At 44.7% G+C, this 27,747-nt stretch overlaps 1 protein-coding gene across 12 annotated transcripts in view; it reads left to right on the forward strand.

Moving 5' to 3' along the window:
* PTPRU (protein tyrosine phosphatase receptor type U) overlaps nt 1-27,747 on the forward strand; it is a 495,642-nt gene that overhangs the window by 209,155 nt on the left and 258,740 nt on the right. For all 12 annotated transcript variants that reach the window (XM_060257887.1, XM_060257891.1, XM_060257888.1 and 9 more), the window contains exons 3-7: nt 15,345-15,616; nt 19,306-19,387; nt 22,983-23,098; nt 25,383-25,557; nt 26,959-27,252. In XM_060257887.1, coding sequence (XP_060113870.1) covers nt 15,345-15,616; nt 19,306-19,387; nt 22,983-23,098; nt 25,383-25,557; nt 26,959-27,252 — 939 coding nt within the window. The remainder of the gene's footprint in view (nt 1-15,344; nt 15,617-19,305; nt 19,388-22,982; nt 23,099-25,382; nt 25,558-26,958; nt 27,253-27,747) is intronic.

The raw sequence follows: 27,747 nt of genomic DNA on the forward strand, positions 1-27,747 counted from the left end.
CTCCCCAGGCGTTTTTGCATGTGCTGGACTTCCCCTAACAAGCGCCCCCATCTCTTTACGATGCATGGCAGCCAAGCTAGAAGCCTTTTCCAGTTTTCCCCTCAAGGGATCTGAAGTTTAATAGAAATTGCTTTAGAGTGAGGGCTAATTGTGGGGTTCTGGTTCTGTCCCTGAGCTTCTAAGTTCTGTTAAAACACTCACCAAGGTTCAGCCAGATGCATGACCCTCCCGTGTTTTGATGTTTTCCCTCTAGTTGGCTTGATTGCTCTTACAGATGAACAGCAGAGGAGTCCTGCTGTTTCAGACCAAAGGTTCCTCTAGCCATGATTTTTGTTTTCCACAGTAGGTAGTCAGAAAAGCCCACTAGCAAGGCATGAGAGCAATAGCACTCTATAGCTGTTTCCAGTTGGGATAGCATCAGCAGCTCACAGCAGTGCCCTTGTGCTATCAAACAGACATTGTGTACCACCAATCATGGCTACTATCACCCAACATGTGGTGTCGTTTTTAGAGGGGTGTGTGTGTGTGGGAGGGGTGGGGGGCGGGTTAGATCTCCCATTTATCTACCTGAGATGAAGAATTACCCTGGCCTAATTTTTCATTCCTGAGGTCTGGGGGAAAATGGCTTCCACATATTGACACTGTAGGAGGCAGCCTAGAGAGTCATCTGGTAGTGACATCACTCCCTTTCCAGACTCCACCTTTCTTAGGCACTGCCTACCAAATCTCCTAGCATTTGCTGAGATAGTATTGGGAACCCTGTGGAGGGGAGAGCTGAGAATACAAATTATTATTTGCTGTGAGGGAACTCAGCAGTGTATGCAAGGAAACTGAAGAAAAAAGAAACAAACTAAAAAAGAAAGCAGCAAAGAATGAAGAGCATGATGGGAATGCAATAAAGAGAAATAATACTCTGTTTGGGGCAGGTTTCTAATGGAGAATGAACAGTAGAAGCCAGGAAAAAATAATCTCTACAACTAATACTATATGCAGAAGAAACCTGGGCTTGTAGTCTTTTTTCCTTCCTTCCTTCCTCTCTTCCTTCCTTCCTTCCTTCCTTCCTTCCTTCCTTCCTTCCTTCCTTCCTTCCTTCCTTCCTTCCTTCCTTCCTTCCTTCCTTCCCTCCCTCCTTCCTTCCTTCCTTCCTTCCTTCCTTCCTTCCTTCCTTCCTTCCTTCCTTCCTTCCTTCCTTCCTTCCTTCCTTCCTTCCTCCCTCCCTCCCTCCCTTCCTCCCTCCCTTCCTTCCTTCCCTTCCTTCCTTCCCTTCTTCCCTTCCTTTCCTTTCTCTCTTTCTCTCTCTCTCTCTTTTTCTCTTTCTTTCTCTCTCTCTCTTTCTCTCTCTTTCTCTCTCTCTCTCTCTCTCTCTCTTTCTTTCTCTCTCTCACACACACACACAAATTTAAAAGAACATGCAATAAGTGCTGACTAGCTGATTTATTCACTATCTACTCACTGTATACGCTTGGTGACTGAGCGGCATGCAGAGACAACAGGTCTGTGGAGAAGGGGAGCAAGTGGCCTTCTGGTCAGGCTGTGTGAGAATGGGCATTGACCTGTACAGTTCTGTTTGAAGACATGAATAATAGCTCAATGAACAGGCTCATCCTGTTTACAAACAGCTCATCTGAGTGATGAAAAACCGGCTATTTGCCAGCAGATTGAGAGCCCAACCAGTGGGTGTTTCAAGCTCCCTAATCAGGGCTTTTTTTGTAGCAGGAGCTCTTTTGTATATTAGGCCACACCCCCTGATGTAGCCAATCCTCCTAGAGCTTACAATAGGCCCTGTACTAAGAGCCTGGTAAGCTATTGGAGGAGTGGCTACATCAGGATAGTGTGGCCTAATATGCAAAGGAATTCCTGTTACCAAAAAAAAATCCCTGTTCCTAATAATCACTGCATCTCTGTGACAGAAAAGCAACACACCGTGACATTTTGAGTCCTTTGAAACTCTGAAAAATGCAAGGGCACTGGGAGGCGATTCTAGTGGGAAAATCAGTTTTTGGTAGTTGCTATGCAACTCCAATGAACTTTGTCCTCCATCATCCACTGGCAGAATGTCCCCTGACTGGATAACAAGGATTTATTTATTTATTTGCTTACTTAGCCATGCTTGTTTGGCCAAAATGGGCACCCAAAACAGCTCATAGGATTTCTTTTTTTCAAAGTCAGTAAATACAGAATATTTGGAGAAGAGGTGCTTAGCTGAGCACGGCCTTCTCATGATGGGAAGGCTCCGGGTTGCATCTTATCTTCTGATGGGCCCCGTCTAAGGCTGTTGGAAATGAAAGCTGAGAGGGTACTAAACTGGACAGAGATGTAACAGATCATGGTTCTGCTGGTGTGTTTTTGTCATTAGCAAAATGGGAGCTCGGGAGTTCTGTTGGATCTTGTCTGTCTGCTGGAAGACTTGGCAAACTACCGGCAAAAGGTGCCTTTTCTCAACTTCATGTGGTGCAGCAATCCCACCCCCCTTTTTAGGCTCACATCACACTAATCTGTGCTATAGTAACCTTGGGACTGGACTGCTGTGATATGCTCTATTTGGGGTTGCCCTTGAAGACAACATGTTTGGCAGTTAGATTGTTGACATGGATTTAAGTATATTTGTATGTATTTTTGTATGTTTGTATCAATAATGGCTTTTGATACTATCAATAATGGTATCCGGGCTGGGACTGGGAAGCACCATTCAGTGGTGTTTCCAGTCTGTCTGGAGGGTAGGTTTTAGAAGGTGGTTCTGGGAGATTGCTGTTCTGCCCTTTGGCCCCTGGGGTTCCATCAGGTTTCATCTTGTCCCTTGTGCTCTTTAACATCTGCATGAAACCTTTGGGTGAGACCATTCAGCGATTTGGACTGGCTTGTCACCAGTTTTGGAGATGACTCTCAGTTCTGTCTCATGCTTCCAGCTGACTCCAAGAAAGTTGTCAAAACTTTGAACCTATGCCTCAAGGCAGTTTTGGAGTGGATGCAGGCAAATGATGCCTCAAGGCAGTTTTGGAATGGATGCAGGCGAATGAGCTGAAGCTTAATCCCAGCAAGGTGGGCAGAAAGTCTGATCTGGGATTTAAGGTGTTACTCATTCTGGATGGACTTGGAATCCCCTTGCAAAAACAAGTCCAAAGTAAGATGTACTCTTGGACTCAGGCCTACTGCTGGAGAAGTAGTGTTTGGGCATGGCTTTTTAGCACCTTGTTCAGGCATCTGAGATAACCATCCAAGGAGAGATCAGTCCAGCCCAAGGGTCCTCAACCTTTTTGAGCCTGTGGCAGTGTTCCCTCTAAACTGAGTTTGAGCTAGCTCACAGATTTTTAGCCTCCAGCTCACACATTTTTGTCTTAGCTCAGGAAGGATGACCCCAGAGCAACTAATTTATGCAGTAGCTCACAACTTTAATGCCAGTAGCTCACAAAGTAGAATTTTTGCTCTCAAGACCGTGGGCACCTTGGGAATTTTGACACAGCATGGTGGGCACAGCCAGAAAATGGCTGCCACATGCAGTGGAACCCACTGCAGAATGGTTTCAGCAGCTTTGTTTCAATTACACAGTGAAAATCTTGTGCCATGGAGGCAGCTGCTGCCAAAGCCATGTTTTAAAACATCTGTCCAGCCAATCAAATCTCCAATGACTAGTTGTCCCACATGGCCTCACCCACTTTCTAAAAACAATTGGCAGGCACCAGGGAAAATGTCAGCAGGCATCATGGCTCCCACTGACACCATGTTGGGGACCGTTGGTCCAGACTGTTGCCCTTGCTTCCCTCTTTATCCATATATAGATCTAGTCATTTTGCCCAAGTAACCATATATGGATTCATATATAGATCTAGTCATTTTGTTGGCATGCTAAAATACTGGAGGGAAAGAAGAGTTTGGAAAAAATGGAGTCAAATCAAAACAGGAACTGGTATTAAGGTTAGCTCTTCCCCCTTCCCCAGGAACAAAAGCAAGGTTAGTCCTTGAGGCACTGTTTCTTGAATGGTTTGAAGTAGGACTCAATTTTATACTCATTCTAACTTTTGGGAACTCGTGCTGCATTTGGGAACTCAGCTTGAACCCACATGGCTGCTGCTGGGCAGGTTGAAGGATATTGGCTGGGCAGATGTTGACTCTACCTGCTGCCTCCTGAGCCACAGGCACTGCTGGCTGGTAATGAGCCCCCACAATGACCAGGTGGATCCAGAAGGCAATAGATGTAAGGTATGTGCACTGCATCCCTGATAGCTGGGGGTGAGCCGAGCACCTGGAAATGGATCGTGCTGGAAAACAAAGGTGGGGAGGAGGAATAAAGGGAGAGTTAAGAACATAAGAACATACGAGAAGCCATGTTGGATTAGGCAAAAATTTTTATATATACACACACACTGTGGCTAATAGCCACTGATGGACCTGTGCTCCATATTTTTATCTAAACCCCTCTTGAAGATGGCTATACTTGTGGCTGCCACCACCTCCTGTTGCAGTGAATTCCACATGTTAATCACCCTTTGGGTGAAGAAGTACTTCCTTTTATCCATTTTAACCTGTCTGCTCAGCAATTTCATCGAATGCCCACGAGTTCTTGTATTGTGAGAAAGGGAGAAAAGTACTTCTTTCTCTATTTTCTCCATCCCATGCATTATCTTGTAAACCTCTATCATGTCACCCCGCAGTCAACGTTTCTCCAAGCTAAAGAGTCCCAAGCGTTTCAACCTTTCTTCATAGGGAAAGTGCTCCAGCCCTTTAATCATTCTAGTTGCCCTTTTCTGGACTTTTTCCAATGCTATAATATCCTTTTGAGGTACTCCAAATGAGACCACACCATCGATTTATACAGGGGCATTATGATACAGGCTGATTTGTTTTCAATTCCCTTCTTAATAATTCCCAGCATGGCGTTCGCCTTTTTTATTGCAAATGCACACTGTCTTGACATTTTCAGTGAGTTATCTACCATGACCCCAAGATCTCTCTCTTGGTCAGTCTCTGCCAGTTCACACCCCATTAACTTGTATTTGTAGCTGGGATTCTTGGCCCCAATGTGCATTACTTTGCACTTGGCCACATTGAACCGCATCTGCCACATTGACGCCCACCTTCTTCTTTTCCTGTCACTGGGAAGATGGGCCTAGAGTCATCAGGTGTTGGTGAAACCCATCTGTGAGAGAATCATGACCCATAATGTGAAAACCACTGCCTTAAGATATTTCCTGAAAGGAGTCTTGGGGATTCAAGGAAGCTGAATATTTCCCTGGGGAACCAACAAGCAGCCGCCCCGTAATGAGTCTGCATTCTGCGTCCCTCCCCACCCCCCCATCAAAGTGTGCTGTCATCTCTCTGACATCCCCTGCAGCAGTTTAAGTTTAATCTCATCCTTGGTGGATATGGTGAGAAGGAAATATCCATCATTAATAAATGAGACTGGCAAATAGGGACAGTGTAGTGGGTGGCTTTCGAAAGACATCTCTTGGCTGCCGTTCAGGCAAAAGGAGTAAGCTCAAAGCGGGGCTGTTAAGCGTCGGTGTTTCTTGGGCCAAACAGACCCAGTCTCATTAGCACATTAATAATTTCACAGGAGGAGGGAGTAGAAAAGGTAATCTGCCTATTTAGCCGGCACGTGGCTGGGTTCCATGTGAAAGGATTACTTTCCTCTGAACGGGGTAGAAGATGTCGGCTCCCAGGCTGCGCTCTTAAAGGGAATATGAAAGACGGTGGTGAATAAAAGAAACATTTTCAAGAAAAAAATTCTGGATTAGTTCCCCAGGCTAAAATCCTTTTTGTGGATGGGATCCTGTGATCCATTGGTCTGAGGATAGCAGGATCTTTCCTGAGCCTTCTCTCCCCCCGGGAGGGGGAATGTTTATTCCTAGGCTGGAGTGACCTTTGCTAACAACTGGGTTGTTTGGGCTACTCCAGTTGGGAGGCAGAATCCCTGCTTTCTTTCTTGAGGTCCATTGATGCAACAGGTGGAAAGGGTGGTTTTCCCCTCTCTACTGTAGCTGCCTAGCCTGGGCAGCTGTTAGTACGTACAAGTTATTTCACTCTGGGAATAAAATTCTTGGGGTTGGAAAGCATTTTGGAAGAGAGGAAGGGTCAGGAGAGATCTCAGACCATCAGTGTCTTCTGCTGCCAAGTCATAGGATCTAAGCCTGTGTTTGTTTGGCACTGATTTGTAGTGCAATCTTATGCGGAGTAACTCCAATCTAAGCCCATTAATTTCACCAATCGATAATGGCAACAAGGAACAGCCACCACCATCCCCTTACCTGGCGTCTTTTTATGTGTACCGATCATGCCTGCATGGGTGTCTTCTAGGACCAAGGACCTTTAAAACCTATATCAGATTATTTTGCTGTGATTGTTAGTCCATATATCTGTGACTCTGAGAATAACCATTTCTAAAAGCATCCATTATTTTAGGTTCGACTGCATGTTACAATTTCTCCCTGACTTATTTCAGCTGACTTCCTGTTGTTTTTGCTTTATTGAGGAAGAGAAGAATATGGGGATATCCCCATCCATTTTCTCACTTGTTTTTACCAATACTGGGGAGAACTTACAGTCGGACATTTTTTTTTTCTTGCCCTGACCTGAATGGCCCTTGCTAGCCTGGTCTCATTTGATCTCAGAAGCTAAGCACAGTTGGTTCATACTTGAATGAGAAACCACCAAGGAAGTCCAAGGTAGCTAGCAGAGGCAGCGAATGGCAAACCACTTCTGAATGTCTCATGCTTTGAAAATCCTATGTGGCCCTCAATACATCGACTGCAACTTGACGGCACTTTCCAGTGGGAAAATAGAGAAGAAAAAGAAGAAGAAGAAGAAGAAGAAAAAGAAGAAGAGGAGGAGGAGATTGGATTTATACCACACTCTTCACTACCTGAAGGAGTCTTTTCCCTTCCCCTCTCTACAGCAGACACCCTGTGAGGCAGGTGGAGCTGAGCGAGCTCTAACAGAAACTGCTCTTGAGAGGAACAGCTTTGTAAGAACTTGTGACTGACTCAAGGTCACATCAGCAGGTGCAGGTGGAGGAGTGGGGAAACAAACCCAGTTCTCCCAGATAAGAGTCCGTGCAGTTAACCACTACACCAAACTGACCTGATCTCATCCAATCTCAGAAGGAAAGGTAGAGAGTTTTCTGCCCTTCCACACCATTCTTCTCCTTAATAAACTGGTTCTGGCAGCTACATTTGCCATTAAAAATGATCAAATCTACAGAGAAATCATTGCAAAGTATAGTGGAGTCCATTGTTGGAAGGTAGCTGGGCTGCAATTATAAGGAGAGGGATAGTTAGTCTGAATAGGTTAAATGGATCCCTGTGATCAGAGGCACAATGCCTCCTTGCTATGGCTAACCTTGTTCTCAGTCTGTGATGCAGAAGACGTGTGAGGGCTCTGGAGGCAAAGCCCCGTGGAAGGGCTGAAGTATTAATAAAAGAGATGTTGTCTTTGATCAAATGAAGCTGGAGGATTCCGGCCAAGTTTCTGACAGAGTAGTGTCATCACAAGAAAAGGCAATGTTCAGTCTGACTTAATAGACCAAAGAGCCAGTTCCTTTCTAGTTCAGTGGATTCTTCCATTTAGTGCCAATAGTCGGGACAACCCTATGGGATGGCAAACCTTTGAGGTTTGACTCCCAAATCTGGTTGCAGAATTTTGATTTTGGTGTTCGTCTCTGGGAATGTACAGCAGCCTAATGTCAGAGCTTCGAGGTTTATATGGTTTTGGAACAGTGGGTGGGTTTTATTTTGGTCTTTCCACAAGTCAAGGACTTGCACAACATTTATGGTTTCTGATGCAATTTCCCATTAATCCTTTATCAGCACTATTTTTGTCAGATGCCAGGAACGCATTGTGTGTTTAGTCTGAAGAAAACTGCATTTGTTCTGAAAACTCCAGGAGATTTTCTCCTAATCTCTGAGTTCTGCATTTCTCTGTAGAGTTCCCAGACTCTTGGCTCAACCTCTTTGGCCTCCTTATTAGGTTGCCTCACCTGCTTAAGGATGAGGTTCAGGAGTAAAGCTGCTGGCTCCAAGAGTCATAGTGGTTTTGTTCCAGCAAAGGCTGAGGTCAAATGGAAGCTTTAAATACTCCTGCAATGGTGATGCAAGTTCAGTCCCTTCAGGAGCAGGGTACCGGTTCTTAAAGGTGATGCATTTGGCTATGGTGGCCAGTACTCCAACAGGGTTAGGGTGGTTCTTGACTTTGTGGGGGCCTGGGGGTCAGTTGGGGAAATATCTCAGGGGCTGCTTCAGGCTGGCAACTTGGTGGTGAGCCAAATCTCCTATTCTATCTTGATCTTTGCTTACTTTGTTGGCTTGAAATATTACCTGTTTACCTTTACAAAACTAAACTTCTAATGTGCAAATTGCTATACACAATGATTGAGTCAGTCTTTTGCTGGGCAGGCATTTCTGGGTTACACAAAAGAGTTGAGTTTTCAGAAGGATGTCTCCAAACCTTGCTTTTCTCCCATAGTTTTGTTCTTCTTCAGTTTCCTTCTTGGCATCTGCTTTGGCAGTCTTTTATTCTTCTTGCAGGCTACTCAGTACAGCCAATCAGGGATCATGTAGTCAGCACAACATTGCAACAGTAGATAGCCTATCAAATTGTGATAGTATGGATGCCATCAGGGCTTTTTTGTAGGAAAAACCCAGCAGGAACTCATTTGCATATTAGACAACACCCCCTGACACAACCATTGTCCACACACGGCTTTTTTGTAGAAAAAGCCCACCAGGAACTCATTTGCATATTAGGCCACGCCCCAACACTAAGCTGCCAGAACTGCATTCCTGTGCGTTCCTGCTAAAAAAAAAGAGCCCTGGATGCCATTGTAAAGCCAAATCTGAATGAGGGCAGGTCTTCATGAGAGCCAGTTTGGTTAAGTGCTGGAATGGCCTTGGGTCAGCCATAGCTCTGACAGAGGTTGCCCTTGAAAGAGCAGCTGCTGTGAGAGTCCTCTCAGCCCTACCCACCTCACAGGGTGTTTGTTGTGGGGGAGGAAGATAAAGGAGATTGTGAGGCGCTCTGAGACTCTGAGTGGAGGGCGGAATATAAATCCAATGTCGTCGTCTTCATGTTTTCACTTTTGAATGGGAGAACAGTTTTGCTTCAATTTTATGCCCCCCCATTATACCCAAATGGGGGGAATTCTTCAGGAATGAGATTTTTCCAATGTATATTACACCCACCTGGAATTTCAGCTATAATTCTTGCTGCATTCTTTCACAGAGCATTCATATGAAGTGGCTGGGTATGGTTAGGTTTACTCCATGCTGGGAGATTTGAACCCAGGTCTTTGTTTGTCTGCCTACCACTGTGTTATTGTGTCCTCAGGGCACATGGAGAAGAAGATCAGCTTCTGGTTTACTTGTTAGTTTCAGCAAAAGAACACCTCTGTCTTCTTTCTGTCGTCTCTGTATCTCTGCCATTTCTTTCTTAGTCTGGGCTTTCCCATGCTGATGCTTTCTCTCCCCCCCACCCTCCAATCTCTTAGCATCTGATGAAATTACTAAGGAAAGTGGCACAGCATGAACCTAACCATAAAGCAAATAAACATGAAAGCAGATGCTGTTGTGGATTGATGGAGGATTCTTCCTGGTTGCAATTCTCTTTTATAACCATCTTTGGGCTCTAGATTCGGAGTCTTCGAAAGGACCCAACATATTGGCTTCCTGTTCTTTAAGGGAAACTTGAGTTTTGCTGTGTGAGAACTGGGACAGATAGTTCCCCTGGAGCAATTGTGGTAGGACAATGGCCGGCAATTCTCCTGTCATCCAGCAGAAGGCAGAAATGATGCATGGGTTTATTTACATGTACTTGACAACACACGGTTAATTGCTGTGTTTTCATCTAGCAGAAGCCCGAAACTACTCGGTGAGGAATCTCGGGAAAGACAATCTCGTGGGCGCATTGTGTAAATTACATGAGTCAATGCAATTAATAATTAAAGGACTGCTGTCAGGAAAACAATTTGAGATTTAAATAAATGGATCAGGTTTGTTACTTACAGGATCCGAGCTTATTAAGATAGATGGGATGCTAAAAAAATCTCATTTTGCTTTAGCCACCGCTTCTCTGGCCTTCCCTGGTCAGGAGGATCTCTAAGGTGCCTTTTAGAATGTTGCCAGAGTAATATTTCGATTAAAGAGATTTAATCTTGAGGGCAGATAAGAGCCCTACATTCTGCTGCGGTATGTGTGTGTTTGTGTTTTATTGGGTGCAAAAACATTATTGGCTTTATTCCTCCTTCAGTGGCTACAATCCTTGGAGTAAGCCCCAGTGAATAATATGGGAAGTAAGTCCCATATTATTCAGTAGGGTTTCCTTTAAGGAAGTGACTGGTTTCGGATCATTCCATTTCTCTTCTCCAAACCTTGCCTTTCTCATATAGTTTAGTTCTTGTTCAGTTTCCTTTTTGGCATCTGCTTTGCCAGTCTATCACTCTTCTTACAGGCTACACAGTACAGCCAATCAGGGATCACGTAGTCAGCACAACATTACAACAATAGAAACCTTTGGGAGCTTTGATTCTCAAAAGCATATACCCTGGAAATCTTGTTGGACTCTATGGTGCTATTGGCCTCACGCATAGATTTTCTTCTGATGCTCTTGTCCTATCTTCCAACCTGTTACCTGACCATGATACCTTCATTCCTCTGCTACTGTGCCCCATCCCACAGGTGAGGGGTCATGACTCTGAGCTAGGATATTTTCATTGGGTGCAAAAGATTCCAGGTTCAATCCCCAGCTTCTCTAGTTAAAAGGATTGGGTGGTGAGTGATGTGGAAGATCTGAGTCCCCATGTGAGAATGCAGAGTGCAGGCAACGCTGCAGAATTTGCATTGCTGCTTAGGAGACAGAGTTCCCCTGGAGCTTTTTATCTCAGCAAACTAATAGGAGTTCCTTATTTTAAGAAACTCCGTTCTAGACAGAAGGGGAGGTCAGAAGGAAGAAAGATTCCTGGAGAATAGCAATCTGCACATCAAGGGGACAACATCAGAGCAATGGAAAGGAAGGATGCAGAGTAGGGTTGCCAGCAGTGTTCCCTCTAAGCTGAGGCAGTGTGAGCTAGCTCATAGTTTTGTAGCCTCTGGCTCACACCTGTTTGTCTTAGCTCAGGAAAAATGCCCCCAAAGCAAAGTATGCAGTAGCTCATAAAGTGCAACTTTTTGCTCACAAAACTCCACTGCTTAGAGTGAGTATTAGTTGCCAGCTCCAGGTTGGGAAATAGCTGGAGATTTTGGGGACAGAGCCAGAGGTTGGAAGGGCTTGGGGAAGGGAGGGACTTCAGTGGGTATAATGCCAGGGTACATCTTCTAAAGCAGCCGTTTTCTCCAGGTAAACTGATCTCTGTCACCTGGAGATCAGTTGTAATCCCAGATTGCCAGCCATCACCTGGAGGTTAGCAACCCTAATACACAGGGTCCTGACCTATCTGTCTCTCCGGTTCTTTAGTCACCTTTTAAATCTAAGAATAAGGGACTTTGCAAAGTCCTTCACTTCTAACATTCTGGAGAGCCAGCGCCAATCAGGGAAGAGTAGGAAGTACTTAGGGCGATGCTGTTGTTAAGTGTTCCTGCAACAGCTAGGTTTCTGTATACCTGTGGAGGTGCAAAGGGGGAAACAACGAAACCCTGGAAGGTCTTATTGGGCTGGTACCTGGCTCTCCCACTCTCTTCCAAGCCAAGATGCTGAGATGCAAATAGAATTTCTCCAGATAATAGCCTAACAGCCTGCTGAGCACAGTTTAAAATCAGAAGCAGCTCTGTGTTAAATGATACGAGGAAGTGGAACTTGGAAATTAAATGGTTGAAATCCAGGTGGAGTGAGGAGTATCAAGGCAATAAAGACTGAAGGGGAAACTATCAAGTTTGCCTGGGTGTTGTTGACAGTTATCTGGGCCTGTTAGGCAGTGGGTAGGTGGTGGAGATCTCTGCGCTCTGGATGGAGCATGTGCTTCAAGCCCTTTGCTTTATAGATACCGGCTAAATTCTAGCTGTCATAAAAACCTTAATTCATACAGTATTCCAGTTGGGGCTGCAGAAGAGGAATACTTAACAGGACAGAACAATCAGTGTTCTGTAGTTGGAGCCATGCTACAAAAAGAGACCAAAATAAAGACAACCATGGGTTTCACTGGATAGTCTGTTTTATCAGCTCTTTTTTGGGGAGGGTTACAAGAGACACTGGAAAAGACAACCATGCTAGGAAAAGCTGAAGGCAGCAGGAAAAGAGGAGGGCCCAACATGTGTCAAAGGTTAGCTGTGAGGTGTTGTCTGATATGAGAAGCTGTGATTGGTTCTTTTAAGAACTACCGTTCATCGGGATTGCATGTGAAGATGGCATCATCATAAGCTGGCTACTTGGTACGTTCGCCATGCAAGAGCATCCCTGCCAGATGCGAGCACTACCTGTTGAGAATTTGTTTGTGTGGTTGACTGTTACGATGATTCAGTGTTCCATTTTGTGCTTGGGCATTCTTTATCTGCCATTTATTGGATTCTGTGATGACGTATCGTTGAAACACAGAAAGATCTGTCTGCATCCATCTGTCTACTTGCAGCTATCCATCCACTCTGTAACCACCCATCTGCATCTACTATACATCCATTTATCCATCTGCATCCCTCTAACTATCCATTATTTTGCCAAAACATCAGATAGAGAAAGGCAAGAGGGGTCACAGCCACACAGTGAAAAGAGGAGCTGACAATTTCCTTTCTTTGCCTACTGTTTATCAACCCTTATCTCTCAGCAGCCAATTTTCCTCACTCCTCCACCTCCCAACTCATAGGGAAAATTAGCCACTAAGAAGAAAGTTGACTTGTTTATCCATTTAGAGCATTTTATTTGAGATTTTATTTAGAACATTTTTAACCTAACAGAGTATTGATGGGGGATGTGGAAGGGTATGGCATAGCCTGGTACTTGAGTGGGACACTACTAAAAGGAAGGCAATGGGAGACCACTCCCACTTTTCACTTGCCTGGAAAGCCCATTGCTGGGGTTGCCTCAAGTCCATGGTCTAGCCCAGGGGTGGCCAAACTGCAGCTCGGGAGCCATATGTGGCTCTTTCAAGCATATTGTGTGGCTCCCAGAGGCCAAGGAAGAACTCTCAAGTAAGCATGTTTAGTATTGGGACCTCAGTCAGCCTCTAGTGCTGACCCACAGATAGGTAACTGTTTCTGCCATATGTGAAGCAGGGAAGGAGGGGAAAAATGGCAGGTTTGCAAGTTCTTCTCTTCCAAGACAGAGGTTGTTCCAGAAACCTAGAACAGAGAAAGCGAGTGCAAGTGCCAAGGAAGCTACTAGAAGGAGGGATGGTTAGAGTTTCATAGCTCTAACCTTGGTGTCAAGGCAAAGAGAGATGCATAATGATAAAAATGGTACATGTGTGTTTTCTTCTCCCACTGTTGCCAAAAAATTGATTCCCTAACATTTCCCTATGCTGATCTTATGGGGACTATTATTCCCAGCTTTTTTTTTTTTAAGTCTCCTTCCTATTATAATTGTGTTGTAAAGTGCAAACATACGTATTTTATCCTTCTCTGCAAAGAAAGTATACATAAAGACGTGTGTAATATTTCTTCATGTCTTGTGGCTCTCAAACATCTGGTGTTTATTCTGTGGCTCTTATATTAAGCAAGTTTGGCCACCCCTGTCTTAGAAGCTTAGCAGGGTGAGCCCTAGTTAGTACTTGTATAACAAGCCACCAAGGAAGACCAGGGTCACTACCCAGAGACGAAGGCCATGGCAAACCACCTCTATTTGTCTCCTGCCTTTAAACCATACAGGATCACCATACATTGGCTGAGACCTGACAGCATTTTCTATTACCACACTATCTATTCCTCAGTGGGGCTATTGATACCTGTGATCCTGGTACTGAGGGGGCTGTGTTATGGATGTTACCAGTGATGTGGGAGCCCAGCATATGAAAGCAGCAAAACACCCTGCAAGAGTGAAGTTTGCATCAGATCAAGAGTGAAGTTTGCTGCATCTCCTTGACATTGGAAGGCATGTTGACACTAGTCCAGCAGCTGGAGGAAAGAGCTTATATTTCAGAATAGCTGGTTGAAAGATCAGGGCTTGTCTTTCTTGGGTGATGTGGCTGCTTGTTAAGCCTGGGGGATGACAGAAGGCTCGATAACAATGATTTGCCCAGAGGAGCATGATCGGCATATCACTCAGGAGGGAAAAAAACAGCTGCCAGCTGGATTGTCTGCTACAGTAGCCAAGATTTTCATTGCTCAGGATGTTGGGAAATGCATGGCTCTTGGGAATAAGTCTTGGTTTGATGTCCTTCACCACTCTATCCCCGCCCCCCATTTTTATGGCTGTCAGTGATACCGGGTATGAACCTCGCCCTCCCCTCGCACAGGCATCTTTGGAAACAATTGCAGGACCCTGTATTTATTTTATCAAATATTGTAAAAGTGTTTGTAAAATACCTTGTTCTTTGATTTGGGTTTTGAATGGATCAGCCCCCACTGAAGTACTTGACATAGGCTGCCACTGTTTCCTCTTTTTTCTGAGCCATGAAAATTCATGTTGAGTCTTTTGTTTGGGAGCTCCTGGATTCTCAAGTTGGGTGCTTGGGTTGGATTTCCTTTTGGCCTTGTTTAATCCTGGTTCAACTCCTGACTCAGCCATGAAGCTCATTTGGTGGCCATATTTTTTCCTTGTCCTGCTAACCTAGTTCACAGTGTTGGGAAGATAAAACGGAGGACTGGAGAACCACAAAGCCCTTGGAGGAAGCTTGGGGTGTTCATTGGATAGAAGCATATGCCTGAAACCACTTCTAACCTATTTCCTTGTCCTTCCTTCTGCTAGTTATTGAGGGAATCTGAGGTGTATTTTTCCTTACATTTTTTGTGTTGATAAGTTTACTGATAATGATCTTGTGTTGTAAATAGCAAGTCCTTTTACGGTGGACAAGGAATTGGGTGTATAAATAGAATTCTCCTTGAGAGGGAAAGTGACATGGAGGGTATGAACACAAGAATGAGATTATTGTAATGAACCATAACGAACCAAAAATGGCGGAACAGCCTGATTTTGGACAAATACACTGACAATAGTTCCTTTCATGAAATCATATTTCTATGTGATGTTTGAGCTGAGGTTTGGATCTCTTACAAATTTCTTTATGCACAATAGTCCTTGCAAGTAGAAGTATTAAAATTACATCATATGCCACGATGCTGCAGAATGCTGCAGCCAGGCTACTAATAGGGCTTCCTCGTCAGGAGCATATTCAGCCTGTGCAAGCAGAACCGCATGATGTACATTTTCCTTTCCACTTATACATCATTGTCTCCAACTTTGAGCTTCTGTTCTCTTCTTTCCTGTCTCTGTTGTAGGATCCTACCTGATGGTCAACTCCTCCCAGCATGCTCAGGGGCAGAAAGCTCACATCCTCTTCCAGACGCTAAGCGAGAATGACACCCATTGTCTCCAATTCAGCTACTTCATGTACAGCCGTGATGGGCACAGCCCTGGGACTCTGAATGTCTACGTGAAGGTGAATGGTGGTCCATTGGGCAGTGTGGTGTGGAATGTTTCTGGCTCCCACGGACGCCAGTGGCACCAAGTGGAACTGGCTGTCAGCATGTTTTGGCCCAATGAGTATCAGGTAAGCACACAGAAGCAAGCTAGTGGAAACTTATGAATTAGCATTGGGGGGGGTGAAGGTTTTGAAAACAGGAGTTTTGGGAGGGGTTGTGGCTGTGGTTCAGTCAGAGCTTTTTTTGTAATAGGAACTCTTTTGCATATTAGGCCACACACCCCTGATGTGGCCAATCTTCCAAGAGTTTACAAGACTCTTATTACAGGGCCTACTGTAAGCTCTTGGAGGATTGGCCACATCAGGGGTGTGTGGCCTAATATGCAAAGGAGTTCCTGCTACAAAAAAAGCCCTGGGCTCAGTGGCAGAGCATGTGCTTGGCATGCAGAAGGTTCCAGGTTCAATCCCCAGCATCTCCAATGACCAGGCAGTAGGTGATGTGAAAGACTGCTAGCTAAGTCCCTGGAAGCTACTGCTGGTCTAACTAGACAATACTGACCTCGATGGAAGGATACTCTAATTCAGTATAAGGCAGCTCCATGTGTTCCTGTGAGTCTGATGCCCAGAGGCAGTGGAGGAGGGGTACCAAAGTGGGAGGAGAAGAAAGAATATGTGTGAAAGGCAATCACTGAGATAACAAGAAAGAATGTGAAAAAGAGACAGATGGGTGTGCTGGAGAAGAGAGGGCGAAAATAGCTGGACAGCACAAATCAGATGAGTCTGTTGTTTTGCTCTTCCTTGCACAAGAAAAGGGGCATTTAGAGTTGACTTCAGAATCGTGCTGAGAATTATGGTTCATCTGTTTTCAGTGGAAGCCACCTTGTAATATGAAATGCTGTTTCCAATATCTTAGACGCCGCGAACACAGCCCTGGCAATACCTTTTATTAGGACCAACCCAGTGATACCTAACAGCATGCAAGCTTTTGAACTCAAACTCTTCATCTGACTAGATGTTTTAAAATAGAGAGAGAGAGAGGGAAAACAGATTTTTTTTTTCAGGTCATGATTTTAAGGTGCATCTTCTGGCAGAAAAGGAAGGATCAGGTTTCAAGTTGTTGCAGGGTGAGATGTGGGGGAGGAGGCATAAAAGTAAGAGATAGTACATCAATCAGACTCCATGGTGACAGCTCCCCCTCCCATGCCCCCAATTTCCCTTTTAACCCATGAGAATCCAAATACCTTTTTGGAAGATCTAGTATGGCTGGACTAGATTATATGTGACTATGGAGAATGGTGATGAGATTTTCAGATGTCTTGTTTAGCTGCAAAGTACAACTGTGGTGTGTGTGGAAATGGATATGGATTAATGCAACTGCACTTGGGAAGGGGATTTAACTTGCTTCCCCTCCCATTTTCCTAATCAGAAATCCACCCCCCCCCACCGGTATCTTCTATCTTTGAAAGTGGGAAAAAGCAGCTCATATAACCCAACCTAGCTTGAGCTTGGCAAATAGATTGGGGGGGGGGGAGGTGGAAAGAAAGCAACTTTAGTGCATTCTCCAGGCCACCAGCTGGCTTGGCTTGGGTAAGTGATTTAAACAGGGAAATGCCTTCTCCAAGCTGGCTGAAGGGGCAGTGGGGGCTTCAAGAGCCACACAATATGGGTGAAAGAGCTGTATGTGGCTCCCAAGCCACAGTTTGGCTATTCCTGCTTTAGGTGGAAATGAAGACAGGCACAGTATGTAGGTAACCAGGGCTGCCAAGAGGGGAGACTGAGGGATCAAAATTCTGGGGGCTCAAGTTAGCTGGAGGGCCCCTGAAGTTGCTGCAGTTACAGAATACATTTACTTTAACTTGTAATGCAATTCTGCACTGCAGCCACTAGGGGCGCAAAGAAGGCAGAGTCAGTAAATAGGAGTTGCTCTGTTTTTTGCTTAAGATGCCTTTCTGCTAAAATTAGTCCAAGGTGGCAAATATTTTCATATCCTGCTAAACTCATCAACCAAGCCAGCACTGACTTTTTCCTGTTAGAGTGTTACAGACAATAAAACAAACTCCTCTTTTTAAAGTTTCTGTTCCTTTTCCTCATGGTTTCTTAATCTTGCTATCTTCCTGTCATAATATACCTTCATTTTTGTCTCCCCCTTTCTAATCCCGCCCTCATCTCTCAAACATAGTCCCAGTTCATCATCCCTACCTTGGTTGGCAATTTAGAAGTATCTAATAGTAGTATAGCAGCAAATCCTTTTAGCTTTATGAATAGAAGCGGAGAGTGGGGGAGTTAATATTTCGTCATCATCTATCGAAGTAGTAAAACGATGCTTCCCCCATTTACATGCGTGGTAATGGAATGTTAATCTGATTTAGGGATAACATATGTTAACAGAAATTAGAACTTCTCCTCCCCAATCAGATATAATTAAATTTTAAGCACCATTGAGGCTGTGGGTTGCTGTTCTATTGGTGGGACGTCTAATATCCGTCTATAAATGCCACTTTACTAATGTAGACATTAAGCTGCATGTCATATGACAAATGACACAATCTTTTTTAGAAAATATGTCAGCAAGATCAATCTGAAAGATCCCAGAACTTCTCATCTAGCACCACTGTTTAATAAATTTGCCCCTGCTTTTCAGCTTGCTGAAGGTACAAGGGTAGATCTCTTACTGATTTACTTACTAAAGATTTATTGTAATGTGAAGTATTTGCAAATGACAGCCCACTTCATCAGAAGTAAGAATTGTGTTCTAGATTGGAACGGATTGTGCCAACATTTTTAAAGTATAGTTTTAGTGCACTTTGTAATAAATACATGTATTTTGTTTAATTTATTTCTCCATGCAGAAATAGCATCATTTGTCTTCTCACTTTAATTTATTTCTCAAAATATTTTTTTTCCTTTCACCCAACCTTTGGGTACCCCACAACCATCTTTCTATGGCAGCACCTTCTCCCTGTCCCTGCTTCACAGCTCTTTGGTAGGTAAAGCTCCATTGGCCAGATGATCAGCAGTATCTTCAGGATGCAACTGCCCTTCTGGGTGGACTCCAAATGAACTTACCTCCCTTCCTCGACATCATGACCCCAATTTGTATAAACTGACCCCCATCTCCCTCCCTCCCTCCTTCCTTCCTTCCTTCCTTCCTTCCTTCCTTCCTTCCTTCCTTCCTTCCTTCCTTCCTTCCTTCCTTCTTTCTTTCTTTCTTTCTTTCTTTCTTTCTTTCTTTCTTTCTTTCTTTCTTTCTTTCTTTCTTTCTTTCTTTCTTTCTTTCTTTCTTTCTTTCTTTCTTTCTTTCTTTCTTTCTTTCTTTCTTTCTTTCTTTCTTCTGAATTGTGCATTTGGGGATCTGTGTAATTTGGCCCTGACTTCATACCTTTCCAAACCTTATTCTTGCTTCCTGAGAGGTTTTCACTACTGAATGCCCAAGGGAAATAAAAGATAAGGTCTCCTATCTAATTCACAGTATGACAGAAAACTATCAAGTTTAATAGGGTGAATTTGAGCTAGTCAACTGTTTCGCAGTCTAACACCCATAACAGGGCTGCCCAGATAAAAGCAGGGGGAAAAAAAAGTGAACTTATTCATGGAGGGAAGTGGAATAAAGGAATTGATAATTGTGATAAAGAAGTGGCTCATACAGCATTATAATTTTGCAGTCTTTGGCTTGTTTTTAATAAGGCATTGTTTAGACTGCTTATATTACAGGATCCTTATATGACTTTGCCAATGTGCCATGTTACCTCACTCGAAACCCACCCCAAAATCCCAGTGTCAGAATGTCCTGACAAAGACCATGCTTGACTCCTCCATAGGTTCTTTTTGAGGCCGTGATCTCCAGTGAACGCAGAGGTTACCTGGGACTGGATGATATTCTGCTCTTAAATTATCCCTGCTGTAAGTATTACACGGTCCTCCCATCTCCGTCACCCTCCTGACAGAGGTTACCAGCTTGTCACAGATCCGTTGTGCTGTCAGCTGCCAGTTCTTTTAATGAGCTGCTTGACAGGGCTCTGTTAGTTGGCTCTTGACAGCATTAATGACCTCCTATTAGGAATAGGCTAAGGGGGAGGGGAAGTCTCCTCTGATGCAATGGGAAAGCGGGAAATCCCAGTGATGTTCATGTGATCATTGGAGGATGTGTGTGTGTTCATATCTGCTAAGCTCTAAAGCCCAGATTCAAGGCTGATTTGATAGTGGTATAATAATATTTCTTACTATTTTGGTCAGCTTTTAGCTTATTTGTTACGATATTATTTAGTGTTGTATGTCTCTACAAGTCCCTTTGGGTGAGCAGTGACTGAAAAAAAATGTAATAAATCAATAAACTAATGAGGGCTAAGGGGCTACAAACTTTATGGTTAGCACCAGCCAGTACATTGGGAGAGAGTTGTCCTGTGGCTAGTGAAATTGAGGAATTGTCTGCCTGCTCTGCCCACTAGGATTTCCAGCCTCCAAGTGAGCCTGGAATTCTCCTAAAATAACAATTGATCTCCAGACTACAGAAATCAGTTCCTGTGGAGAAAATGGCTGCTTTGGAGGGTGGACTCTATGGCATTATATCCAAAATCTACCTTCCTGAGATCTACCCCCAAATCTCCAGGAATTTCCCAACCTGGAGTTGGCAACGTTACTTGTACCTTCCTCCTGCCCTTGGAAGTGTAGTTGGCCCTGGGAAGGAAGGAAGTGCCTGAGTAAAAGCTGTTGATTTCAAGAATAGAACGGTAACCACCTGCTGTGCCCTTCCATCCAATGAAAGTTTGATTCTTTTTGTTAAGTAACCTGGGTTTGTGGAATATCTAGTAGTGGATCATTTTCTGATGTTGTCTTTTGACATTGCAAGCTACTGTGTGTCTGTCCTATGAATTCTGTCATTGGAGGAGATCTTGCAAATGAAGCACATTTGCAGAAGCTTGCCTGTTTGGCAGTTAAGCCTCAGAGGTACTAGTTTCCAAAACAACATGGAATTATTTGGCAAGCAGTGGGAGAACTGGCAGGATAAAGCTGTCAATCTAGAACTTGTATAGACCAATGTTCAAAACTCCATCTAACCACAAGGCTGACTGTGTGGGAAGGGCGGGGGGAGGCTGGCATCCTCCCAGTTTGCCACTTTGGGCCAGTCTCTGTCTCTCTAAAGCCTAATTTATCTCATACAGTTTAACTTATTTGTTTTATTTATACCCCACCTTCCCCCTCATTGTGGACTCAAATTCGCTTACATAGTTCTCGTCTCCATTTTATCCTCACAACAATCCTGTGAAGATAGGTCAGACTGAGTGGATGTGATTGGCCTTAGGTCAGCAAGCTGCCATGGCCAGTTCAACACTACACTGTGGTGGCTCCCATGCTGAGCTGTTGTGAGGTTAACAACTATGCCTCCTGACCTCCTTGGAGGAGACTCAGTATAGTTATCATCATAGAAAGGGATGAGGAAGGGGAGTGAAAGCAGCAGGGACACATCAGTCAACCAGAAGTTTGGTTGGTTGGGGTTTGGAGAGAGGTCAAAGAGAATGAAACACAAGAGAAAGATCCCATGCTACTCATTTTTGGGCCTTAGCAGATACAACCATGTATCTGTAGGCTTAGTTAGTGACAAGAGATCTCTGAACCAGTTCTAAACTGAGCCACAAGGACTTGGCTTGTCACTAGTGATGGCTCCAACTACTGCTTGTACTAGAGGCATCTCCACACTGCAGTTGTAGGCAGGCCAAATATCAGTGCATCTCCTGATGTATGTAGGCTCCCAGACAATTTGAGCCAGCTATATTATCTTTGAGCTTTTGGAAGTCCTTGGTACCTTTCTCCCTGGGGTGACACTGAGTGCTTCTTCTGGGTCAGTTGTCTAGCTACAGAATCATGTCTGTATGCAGTGGCTTGGATCTAGCCTAGAATTTTTGTAGCCAAAATGGAGGCTAGTATTCACCTCATCAAACTTTCTGAGGGAGACCTCTGATTTCTTTCCAAGCTAGTCCTGGGAGTCCCTCATCTCCCTGGAGAACTATTTTGAGGGTGGGGTGGGACCAGGCTGCCATGGGTGGATGGTGGCAAAGAATTTTCTTCCTTTTTGTGTGTGTGGAAATGCAGAATCCAAGCCAACATGTGTCAGATGACAGAGAGCCTTTCCCCATGTGTCGTTTGTCTGGTTGCTGATTCTGGCAGCCATTTTGGCTTTGTCAAGTTACTTTAATAAGGAATGAACAATAAGCTGTTTTTGCCATCCCCATTTATTCTTTATAAAAGTACCTCAACTATCTGAAGCAATGCCCATAAACAAAAATACATGGGTGTCTGCCCATAGGCTTTCTAAACAATATTAAAGACGATTTGTCCTTGTCACGAAGAGTGTTAGCGTTTTGTTAATTTGTAAGTTAGCTTCCCGTCCTTCACTCTCTACAAAAAGGGGTTTGGGTAACATGTAGATTTATTTTAGTTTCATCCATTAAAAAAGCTGGATGATTGATCAACTAAAATAAACCACCTTTAATTAGTGAGCAGCCCTAGTGATTTATAGTGGGGAATAGTGTCTTAATTATCGACAAGAGAATGATTAGTATATGGATGCACAGAGACCAAATTGAGAGAATCTTAAACTGAGTCATTGACCCTGTTAGCCCCTTTGATACTTGGTAATATTCAAGAAAGTCAAATTTTATTGGCAACCATTTCTGACACTTCCAAAGGTGCAAGGTTGACTCTTTTTATACAATAGTTCATTGGACAGTCAACCCATAAAGTTAGGGATACCATAGCAGGAGATGTCCTGGCAATCCCTTTTGTTGAATCCTGGAGCCTTGGGTGCTGGCAGGAGGAAGTGGGTGGAGGGAGGAATGTGTGCCAGTATCCTGCTGGTCCATAGAATAATAAAATCCCAAAGTTTGAAGGGGCCCTACAGGCAATCTAGCCCAGCCTCTTGCTCAATGCTGGATCAGCCTAGAGCATCCCTGTTAAGTGTTTGTCCAGCCACTGCTTGAAGACTGCCACTGAGGAGGACTCAGTAAGGGAGAAGGGCACTTACGACACTTCCAGTTAAAACCAGAAGTGACACAGGAAACACTCTAGCATTTTGAAAAAAACCTGTATGGTTTCCAGTTATCCAGTGGTCCTTTGGTGGGGCTCACCAGTCCTCATCCCTCAATTTCTTCTGGAGGTTATTGACTGGGGCCTGGCAACCCTACACTGAGGGTGTCCATGTGTTTGGGAGGGGGGGGGGATGGGATTCATGCTTGATGAATACCATTCCTTGCACATAGATTGTCTGAATAGAGCATGTGAGCATACAGCCTGCACATGTGGATAGCATGGGAAAGGGAGAACAAAATTTGCTGCCCTGAGCACCTTGGATAAATGGTGGAATAAAAAGTCCTAGATGGCTTGTGAATGTACCATTAAGATGTATCCTGTTGAGTATGATTAAAAGAGGAGGAACAAAGAAATGCCGTTTGAGAGATGGCTAAGGATTCCCCCCCCCCCTCCTCTCTCCCTGTTCCGGCAGCCAAAGCACCTCATTTTTCCCGCCTGGGTGATGTGGAAGTGAATGCAGGTCAGAATGCTACTTTTCAATGTGTGGCTGCTGGGAAGGCCTCCGAAGCAGAGAGGTTCCTCATGCAGGTAAGCTGAATATTACTGGGGTTGTTCCTTGGGGTCCACTAGCCAGGTCTCTGTCATTTGGGTTCTTGCAATTTGGATTGTGCCCTCAGCCTGTTCCTTCTAACACATCGTTTCCTGAAAGATCTAAGGGCTGGTAGGGAGGGACCAGTGGATGTACCGCCACCAAGAACATTGGTACAACCACCTAGGGCTTTTTTCCCCCGGGGGAATGCAGTGGAACAGAGTTCTGGAACCTCTTTATGGAAACAAAATTGTAGAAAAAAAAAGTTGAAAAGTTCATGAGGGATACCCGTGTGTTTCTCCTTCATTTCCTTTTTTGAGAGTTCTGGCATTTCTTTTTCCGGAAAAAAAGCCCTACCTGTCTTTTAAAATCAACTGACTTTAGGATTATGGCTTTTCTTTAAACTACAAAGTCTTGCAGTGGCTGAAAAAAGAAAATTGGTGTTAACTGCAGAGCTCCTCCCCAAAAGGGACAGTGCTCCAAGCGTCAGCCACCTGAGCTTTAGCCAGGGCGGGGCCAGTATTTTCACCGTCCCGCTTGAAATGCAGCTGTGCCCTATCTAAGATTTCTTTTTAAAAAGAAATCAGGCTCCTTCCTTCTTAGAATAAGTCAATTTCATTAACAAGACTACATACTGAATCTCCTATACTAATCCATCTTCGGTGGTGGATTAACAGATTTCCACTCTGCAGTGGTGAACATCCTCTCTGCTGTTATGAGAGCTGTAACCAATTCTGTATCGTTAACCCTGAGACAATTATTTTAAAAGTGGAACAGCACCACCTTGGGCTTTGTTGGCATTTCATAACCCTATCATCCACTTAATTACACAGAAGTGTTCCCAAAAGGGGTCAATTATGGGGTGATTCCCAAATACATGTAATATATCTGCCCTTTTGGCTTGGCAATGCCAGCAGTTTGCTGTATCTAAAATGGTAGATATATTTCAGCTTTAAATGCGTTAAGTACCAATAAAACTAGTATTTATGAGAGCCTGGGATGGCGTGATGGGAACTTGGTTTTTAGAACAACACAATCCCTGGTTTTTAATTTGTTTAGAAAATCCCGCCCCCTGCCTTTAGCTAATAGAGTGGTCCCCAATCTTTTTGAGCCTGGGGGCTTCTTTACAATACTGACACAGCATGGTGGGTGCAGCTACAAACTTTGCAGTCACAGAAGATACTTGTGCTGTGGTGGCAACTGCTACTAAAGCAACATTTCTGATTGTCTGTGCAACCAATCAAATCTCCACTGGCCAATCAGAAGCATTGCTAGGCAAAGACCTCTACCTGGTCCTGCCCACCTTCTAAAAACACTTGCTGGGTGCCAGAGAAGTTGGTGGTGAGTGTCATGGTGCCTTAAGCATGACATGGGAGATGCTTGAACCAATAAGAACATGAATGTGGCAAAGTACAGAGGTTAATTAAGCAGGAATCGCTATTTCTGACCATTTCTGACCATCACCGTTGGGGCTGGATCCTTCCAACTTTGTCATGACTGTTTCCCTTACCTATGCAAACTGGCTTGAGAGGGTCTGGCTTCTTCTATTGAAACCACAGCTAAATAGAGTGAATGTCTAGGGTTCTGTATGGAGGCATGGCGATGTACAAATTGGGTAAAGGGCAGAAGATCTCAATAGGCTCTCCTGGAAACTTTCTGTCAGTCGTCCCCAGCATCCTTGTCACCGTAGACTGCTGGGAGCACCGTCTTCCTGAAGAACTGATGGTTTCCTGACTGCATTTCATGATGTCTTATAAGGCATCTGTGAAAATATTGTCCTGACTCTCCAAATCGCAGAGCTGGTCCCAGTGCATTGTTGGTAGTGCTGCTATTGAGGAGTCTGGGACTGAATTTTGCTGTCTTGATTGTTAAAGCCCCCTGACCTGGATGGCCCAGGCTAGCTGGATCTTGGAAACTAAGCAGGATCAGGCATGGTCACTTGGACTGGTGACAATCAAAGAAGTCCAGGGTTGTTGTGCAGCGTCAGGCAGACAAACCACATCTGTTCATCTTTTGCCTTGAAAGCCCTGTGGGGGTCTTCATAAGTTGTCTGCAACTTGATGGTGCTTTCCAGCACTGTTAAAACAACACTTCCAGTCTTGCTTTATATGCAACTGGGGCAGAAACAGGAAGGACAGACACTGTTGTCCAGATTTGGCACTACAGGGATGCAGTGCAGGATCGCAAAGTGGAAAGGTATGAGGGGGCAGGGGGCAAAGACAGGAAAAGGAGACGCTAGCTACCTTTCAATATCTTTTTCTCCTTTTGCTTTCCAAACGGCAGAGGCAGAATGGAGCGATTGTACCAGCTGCCTCCGTGAAACACATCAGCCACCGGAGATTCTTGGCAACCTTTCAGTTGGACAAAGTTTCCAAGCAGGAGCAAGATTTTTACCGCTGCGTTACCCAATCCAGCAGGGGCGCTGGTGTCTCCAACTTTGCCGAGTTGATTGTGAAAGGTACGAAGTGAAGCCTGGGGCTGCCTGGATGACTGTCCTTCTGGGAGAGGTGGGGCTGAAGGACAGGACCAGATCTACATGTTTTTTGAGGGGGGGCAAAATTAAAAATGGTGCCCCCTTATGGGCCATTCTATGTTATGGTCCCATAGAATACAATGGACTCCATACCCTATTTGGCATCCCCCTCCATTGGCACCCGGGGCAGACACCCCCCTCTGTCCCCCTTCCTAGATCCAGCCCTGCTGAAGGAATTGGGTGGCGAGCTGTTTTTCATTAAATAGCAAGGTGGTTCTGCGAGAGTCACACTATATGTGGTTAATAATTTTGATACTGGAAGTCCAGCATCACACACAGTGGGCAAACCAAGTCCTGCAATGTGTTACAGAACTAAAGCATGGAGAAATGTGTTTTGAATCTGAGAACCGACCAACAGGTACGGGAGCTTAGTGTCTCTCTGTTCCCAAAGTGCCAGAACACTTGCTAATTTTCAAGGAGGAGCAGATTTTATGAGTCAATGAACACGCTTTGTTAGAGGAGGAGGGAAAAATAGCAAGGGCAATGCTTGCCACCTCATACTTTGTTCAGTTATTTTGACAGATGTCACAGGAGCCTTAATTATTTCAGGCGAAACACTGCAGCAGCTTTACATAGTGTCTGCACTGCGGTAAGACTGAAAGGCTTGGGCCCAGGAAGGATCCTGATTTGCTTCTCTGGTGTTGATAAGGAATGAGTATGTGAGAGGATGGGATGTAGAATGGTGTGGTATAGCCGGATCTTACTAGATCTCAGAAGCTAAGCAGAATTGGTACTTGGATGGGCGGCTCCCAAGGGAGACTGTGCAGAGGAAGACAGTGGCAAACCACCTCTCCTTAATCATTTGCATTGGAAACCCCTTGTTGAGATAGCCCTGAGTCAGTTGTGACTCGGTGGCACATAAAGATATATGCGAGAGGAGAGGTGTAATTTTCAGGAGAGTCTGGAACAGGAGCCCCCAACTTTTTACAGCCCGAGGGCACTTTTGTTATTGTGACCCAAGAAGATGGGCACAACCAGAAAATGGCTGCAGCAGGAGCCAGGACCAACCACAAAATGTCAGAGAGTAACTCTAATAATAATTCTACAAAATTTCAGGCAAGTGCCTTTAAAATAGAAAATATTTTCTTGCATTCACACAGCTGACTTTCAGCATTGCAGTAAGGACAGTTGTGCTGTGGTGGCAGCTACTGCTGAAGTAACTTTTACAAAATCTGCATAGCCAACTGGAGGCCAGCTTTCTAAATACTCTTAAGTGGATACCTGTGGGCACCAGGAAAGGTGTCAGCAGGTGCCATGTTCGGGACCTCTGGTCTGGAAAGAAAGTAAGTTGTGGTCCACTTACCCTATGTCCCTCCTTCTTAACAGAGCCCCCCACTCCCATCGCACCCCCGCAGCTGCTAAGAGCCGGTTCTACCTACCTGATCATCCAGCTCAACACCAACTCCATCATTGGGGACGGTCCCATTGTAAGGAAGGAAATTGAGTACCGTATGACCTCGGGCCCATGGTCAGAAGTGCACGCCGTGAACATGCAGACCTACAAGCTGTGGCACCTGGATCCTGACACTGAGTACGAGATCAGTGTCCTGCTCACCCGGCCTGGGGATGGGGGGACCGGCAGACCTGGGCCTCCACTCATCAGCAGGACCAAGTGTGCAGGTAGGAGGAGCTCTCATTGCCAACATCACTCTTTAAAAATGATCTTGCTTTTGTTGGGAAAACCAGTGGTTTTGCCAAGAAGTATTCATTCCTTTTCCCAGGGATTAGGATGGTAATGGGAGGGAAGGAGGTACAGAACATCCTGAGCTTCTCAGATCCTGGAAGCTAAACAGGGTCAATGTTTGGATGGGGGACCACCAAGGAAGGCTCTGCAGAGTAAGGTGATGGCAATTGCCTCTGCTTCTCGCTTGCCTTAAAAGCCCCCTGACGGGGCCACCATAAGTCCATGGTATAGTCTGATCTAATCAGATCTCAGAAATTAACCAGGGTTGTTACTTGGATAGGAGACCACCAAGGAAGGTTCTGCAGAGGAAAGCAATGGCCAACCACCCTTGCTTTTTACTTGACAGCCCTTGGCTAGGGTAGCCATATGTCCATGGTATAGCCGGATCTCAGAAGGTAAGCAGGGCTGGTACTTGGATGAGAAGACTCTGC

Source organism: Heteronotia binoei, chromosome 17 (genome assembly GCF_032191835.1).
Source record: "Heteronotia binoei isolate CCM8104 ecotype False Entrance Well chromosome 17, APGP_CSIRO_Hbin_v1, whole genome shotgun sequence".
NCBI classification, from domain to species: Eukaryota; Metazoa; Chordata; class Lepidosauria; order Squamata; family Gekkonidae; genus Heteronotia; species Heteronotia binoei.